The 6,000-nt window shown below is 42.3% G+C and overlaps 1 protein-coding gene across 1 annotated transcript; it reads left to right on the forward strand.

The window, feature by feature from the left end:
* Window positions 1–1,032: 1,032 nt before the first annotated feature.
* LOC122132737 (CWF19-like protein 1) lies at window positions 1,033–5,905 on the forward strand. Its single transcript, XM_042707320.1, has 10 exons — window positions 1,033–1,166; window positions 1,428–1,512; window positions 1,623–1,707; window positions 1,876–1,977; window positions 2,421–2,632; window positions 3,029–3,144; window positions 3,715–3,799; window positions 3,890–4,039; window positions 4,250–4,517; window positions 5,536–5,905. The coding sequence occupies exons 1-10, from the start codon at window positions 1,144–1,146 to the stop codon at window positions 5,706–5,708; spliced, it is 1,299 nt and encodes a 432-aa protein (XP_042563254.1). The 5' UTR covers window positions 1,033–1,143; the 3' UTR covers window positions 5,709–5,905.
* The last annotated feature ends 95 nt before the right edge of the window (window positions 5,906–6,000 follow it).

A 6,000-nucleotide genomic window follows, 5' to 3' on the forward strand; every position in this document is an offset into this window, starting at 1 on the left:
TCGAACGGTGTGAACGACGAACTGGTTCAAATAGGCAACGATTCTCCTTTGCTGTATGGCTGGGACCTGTTGGCAGACCGATACAAAAACGGCACGGGTCAGATAAACTCGTGAGGGAAGCAATTCTAGCCGGGTGCTGTTACGTTAGCTATCTACGACTGCGAATAGAGCACAATTCAGAAAGACCACCATATCAAAAAGCTTTAAAGAAATGATGTGCATTTACCACGCCAAGCCATTTGTATACCAGGTAATCATATAGGATAAAATCATTTATACCACTGCTAAACTGGCTGTAATAACTAACGTTATAGATTTCTCTCTTGCAGCTGACTTAACTGACGTTAGCCACCGAGCTAACCTTTGTCAAATCTACTCCGGAGCCCACTATGGGCAGTCCATCCTCGTCCATGTTTCGCTTTGCTCTTCCAGTTCTTTTCCCTCGTTGCTATTCTTGTCCGAAATGTAATAGGTTATTAAGAGGATAACCTCAGCTAGCATTCGGGTACAATTTATTTATTTCTTCTCACAACTGTTTTCCTTTTTTTAAAGTTTCGTTTCATGTGACCACGGTGTGACACATCTTAAAATCACTTCAGGACTTCAAAATAAAGGGTTGTATGATTGTCAGTGTTCATCACGACAGGACACATCTCATTGATAGATACGAAGTTTTGGAACACTTTCTGATTTAATAAAATATACAAAACATTTAGGCATCCATTTTACACATTTACAATCATTTAGGGGTTTAGTCTCTTTCTTACATTGGTAATACATGTGCAAACTGTCTTTTATTTTGAAATTAGAGGAGGAATGGAGAAAGTGCACTCATATTTACCACCGGAGTAGAACAAAGGTATATATTTGTTAATAAAAGACGGAGGCTCAAGTGGATCGATAAAGTTTACGATTAATTTAATATTAATACTTAATATTTGTTGATAACTTATAACCAGATATGAACACGGTGTTTTGCGATCATATTGGTATATGACATGATCGGAACACTCTAATATTGAGTTGTGTGGGTACACACGGTGTAAAATGTTTGCCGTACACACACTTTCAGTGTACATAAAAAAATAAATCCAGAAGTTTAGCAGTCGCCACCTGTGAGGTTGGCGTTCAACTTTCAGCGTTATGGGAGAGCAGGCTTTGCGTGTGTAAGTATTTAACATTATAACGTTTTGCTCACTTTGGTTATATGGTAGCTTTTTTTTCTTAAAACGGTGTGCCAAACAGTCAGCTGTTGTAACTTGGCTAACAAGCTAGCAGGGTTGCTGTCACCATGCTTGGTAAGTGAATAGCGGTACGGTATGTTGAACTTGAGAATGCAGGTAAATTGTTAAGATAAGAAAGATTATGTCTTAATTTGCAGGGTGCCTCAGGGAAACTTAATGCATAACTTGTATTTTGGTGTACAGTTTGGCCTGTGGAGACGTGGAAGGAAGAATCAATGCTTTATTCAACCGCGTGAGGACTATTCAGAAGAAGAGCGGGCAGTTTGATGTAAGTTGCTATAGTCAGCAGATTGAGCTATCTATTATTCTACTTTTCTCTATCTAGTCTGCTGTTATGCTGCGTTTATGGCGTTAACAACGCAATGTTCTTCCCTGTAGCTGCTGCTCTGTGTTGGAGATTTCTTTGGTTCGTCTGAAGAGGCGCAAGCAGAATGGGAAGAGTATAAATCGGGAGCTAAGAAAGGTACCTGAGTTAAGCATAACAGTAATCGGAGCCCACTCCAGAACTCCTCCTCTTCACTTTCTTCATTTAGGCGAGTGTCTGGACACTTATGAATTTCAGCTACTCCAGCTATTCTTTCTATCCAATCCATGTAATCGATTCTATCTTTATATCCAATTTTAATTTCAGCCCCCATCCACACGTATGTGCTTGGGGCAGCAAGCTACGAAACAGTGAAGTATTTCCCCAGTGCAGATGGCTGTGAGTTGGCTGAGAATATAATCTATCTGGGTAAGGTTTTATTTTTCTTTTTTTTTCTTCTTCCCATTCTTTAGTACTTTGATGGTTAGCTTTGGTGAAAAAAAATAATTTCCCAGGCCGACTCTAAAGGCATTGTAAAAGAGCTTCTCATTCTATGAAGGAGTTTAGGAATGGGTGCATACCTGCTTTTTATTTGTACTAGAAAAAAAATCGACACATTCTCATACAATGTTTTCTGTATAAATATTTTAAAAGTAGAAAACCATCTGCTAAATCTATTAAGAGTATGAATATGACCTCCGCTATACTGAACAGTGCCACCTCTGAGAGCAGGCAGACGTCCTACCTGATATTTGTTTTGACCTGCGTTGCTTTAATACAAGCATCACTGGAACCTCGCACTCAGAGCCCGAACATTGGCACTCTCCCTGGACCACAGAAAAGCTTTCACGCCTCTCCTCTTGTTTTGCCAGGCCGCAAGGGGGTGTTTACAGGCGCGTCGGGGCTCCAGATCGCTTACGTGAGTGGGCGAGAAGGCCATCAGGAGCCTGCCCCAGCACACTGCTTCTCCCCTAAAGATCTCTCTGCCCTGGTGGAGCCCCTGGTGAACTCCAAGTTCAAAGGGGTGGACATCCTGCTCACCTCACAGTGGCCTCGTGGAGTCTGGCAGTATGGCAACAACCCTGTAAGAAATGCTTAAAGCCCGCTTGTATTCTGAAAGAATGTTGAATTAGTTTGAGGTTTTCATCTGTTTGTTATTTATTCATAAATATCATGTTTTCATGTATGTTATGTTATAAAAATATAACATACATTTACATATATTGTCTTTGCACAAATCAGACCAGACAGTCCTGCAACTAATGCTTATGCTATAATGCACAAAGATTGTGAACAATTAAGTTGTCCAGTTAGTTCTCATTAGTAATTATGAGGCCATATAATCACAAACTAAACTGCATCTCCCAAACAGAAATGCTCCTAAAGCGTATCCGATTATTCACATAACTTCACAAAGCTGAAAGACTGCAGGTTGCATGCTTACACAACCTCGCTAAATGACAATTTGGGCCATTTTCAGGAAGTGGACACAAGATTTTGTGGCGTGGGGTCTATCGCCAGCCTGGCCAATCACCTGAGGCCTCGCTACCACTTTGCAGGTATGGAGGGGGTGAGCTATGAGAGGCTGCCTTACCGGTAAGTGGGCCATCACTCCTGATCCTGTTTGAAGCCTGTGACTTCATTAGGGAGGAGGGCAGTAATATGATTATATAATATTTTGTATTTGATTTGCATTCTATTATATAATATGATTTTGTATTTAATGCATGATTATACGTCACAGCTCACACACTGTCCAATATATATCCCTAAAATAAGTTTGACCAACTTTGGCCCAAGTTTGACGGTGGAAATGGCTGTCAGAAACGACAAGTGCAATTCTGCAGAGTGAGTGGTAAATGCATTAAATGGGCAGAGCAGAGCCAGCCTGAAGTTAACTGGTGAAGGGTTTGGTTAAAGCTGAGCAGACTAACCTCGAAGCAAAATTACAGTGAAAGACGATTGGCAGCATCTGTAGCGTAAGTAAGTTTACATAAACGAGTTTAGGACAACCACATGGGCGGAATACGTTGTATCTACCAGCCGTTTTCCCCGTCTGACTAGGGCCCTGTATGTTTTTGTATGGAGGGTGCTTGATTATGTCTAAATGTGTTTGTGTTGAGAAATAAGCGTTACGAGTTGCTTGTGCCTTTCCATTCTGTTTAGGAACCATTTAGTCCTTCAGGAGAATTCCCAGCATGTTAGTCGATTCATTGCCCTCGCTGCAGTCAACAATCCTGCCAAGAAGAAGGTGAAGCATCTTAGCCTTGACTTTATTCCCAGTGATTTATGCAGGCAATTATTCCTCTTTTACTATTGTGTGTGTGTCCCCTCTCTGCAGTATTTATATGCGTTCAACGTAATCCCCATGAAGAACATGGACCCTGTAGAACTGGTGAAACAGCCACAAGATGTTACAGAGAATCCCTACAGAAAGCCTGCCGTGGCCGGCCAGAAAGGCAGACCTGGCATTACATTTCCCACGGAGCAGGTGTGTGTGTGTGTGTGACTCACTTCTATATGGTTATACAAAATATAGAAATGTTTTTGTTTAATGTTTGTGCTGAGATTGAATCAAAATCTGATCGCATCTGCATGTTTAACAAATCTTTTTTAAGAACAATGTTCAGACTTTCCTCTTTCACTTCAAACTGCATGTGAACCAAAGCTCATCTGGTTGACACTGTGTGCTGTGTTAAAGGAGGAGCCAGCATCTCAGTTTTTCTTTGACCTGGGGAGGAGGCCTCAGCACCAACGTCGTCAGCAGCATCAGAATCAGCACCAAAAGAATCGGGAGGAACGTCTTCAGCAGCAGCAGCAGTATTATCAGCAGCATCAGGGGCAGCAGGAACCGGGGAAGGAACCAGGGCAGGAACCGGGGCAGGAACCGGGCCGGAAGAGACCCTCGGAGGGAGATCGGTTTCCAGGCGGTCAGCACCACCAGCTTCCCAAACTGCCACGCAAACCCCGTGAGTCACACAGCACTCACTCTCCCCTTCCAACACACACACATATTATTACTCATTATTACGAACACACTCCCTCCCCTTCCAACACACACACATTATTACTCATTATTACGAACACACTCCCTCCCCTTCCAAACAAACACTCATTATTAAGAACACACTCAAAGTTCAAAGTACTTTATTTGTCATTGTCACAAAAACAACGAGACAGTAGAGGCAGCAACAGACAGCTAAAAATTTAAATTGCTGTGGACATTAACTGCCACAGCTAAATAATAATAAATAACAATCAATGAATAGATAAATAAATATCCCTGAGTAAATTAAAAAAAGAAATATATACATTGAGGTGCATCAATAGTTGCAGGGTGGAGTGTTAAGAGTGCAGTCTATGAGGGCGGGCCGGGCCCCCCATTATGACACATACACATATTATTAATTTTTATTACCAACACACACTCTCCCCTTCCAACACACACACATTATTACTTATTATTACGAACACACTCCCTCTCATTCCGACACACACACACATATTATTACTCGTTATTACCAGCACACACTCTAAAGTTTTTATAGTGGGTTTGCTTTCTTGTGGAAACTATGACTTCTAACCACCACAAAAAACAATCCCGTCACCACAAGTCTACCAACCTTCCTCCAGACCACCTTTAACCCTGGAGATCCTCATGAGACGGTCACATGCACTGTGATGGGCCCGTATATGGTGCTCAGTACCATGATCCTCTCTGTCCCCAGCTCAGTACCATGATCCTCTCTGTTCCCAGCTCAGTACCATGATCCTCTCTGTTCCCAGCTCAGTACCATGATCCTCTCTGTTCCCAGCTCAGTACCATGATCCTCTCTGTTCCCAGCTCCGTACCATGATCCTCTCTGTTCCCAGCTCCGTACCATGATCCTCTCTGTTCCCAGCTCCGTACCATGATCCTCTCTGTCCCCAGCTCAGTACCATGATCCTCTCTCACCTTCTCAGTACCATGTTCTTCTCTGTCCCCAGCTCAGCCTACCGGTCCCTGCTGGTTCTGTTTGGCCAGCCCAGAGGTGGAGAAACACCTGGTGGTCAGCATCGGCACACACGTGAGCTTACTGCTGTTTTTGGGCATGTGTGTGTTGGTGTATAAAATTGTAAAGAGCGAGTGTGTGTTTGTGTTTGTGTCTTGTCTATTTTAGTGTGTGTGTGTTTTTTTTTTTTTTTTTTTTTTCTTGCTTTTTAAAATAAATCTGTAAGTGTTCTATATGTGACTTCACTGTTTTGCTATGTTTCACTATTTACCTCAAGTCTCATCACTGTCCAAAAACGTTCTGTTGTGTCACGAAACACTAATATCTAGTGTCTGTGTGTGCTGTATTGACTGTATGTGCCTGTGTGTGCTGTATTGACTGTATGTGCCTGTGTGTGCTGTATTGACTGTATGTGCCTGTGTGTGCTGTATTGACTATGTGCCTGTGTGTGCTGTATTCA

The sequence above is a fragment of the Clupea harengus genome, unplaced genomic scaffold (assembly GCF_900700415.2).
Source record: "Clupea harengus unplaced genomic scaffold, Ch_v2.0.2, whole genome shotgun sequence".
Classification (NCBI taxonomy): Eukaryota; Metazoa; Chordata; class Actinopteri; order Clupeiformes; family Clupeidae; genus Clupea; species Clupea harengus.

Excerpts from the sequence above, each read along its gene's own strand:
- LOC122132737 (XM_042707320.1), top strand. The coding sequence starts at position 1,144 with ATGGGAGAGCAGGCTTTGCGTGT. Across the intron at positions 3,800-3,889 it reads ACAATCCTGCCAAGAAGAAG|TATTTATATGCGTTCAACGT; the intron begins GTGAAGCATCTT and ends CCCTCTCTGCAG. Across the intron at positions 4,040-4,249 it reads TTACATTTCCCACGGAGCAG|GAGGAGCCAGCATCTCAGTT; the intron begins GTGTGTGTGTGT and ends GCTGTGTTAAAG.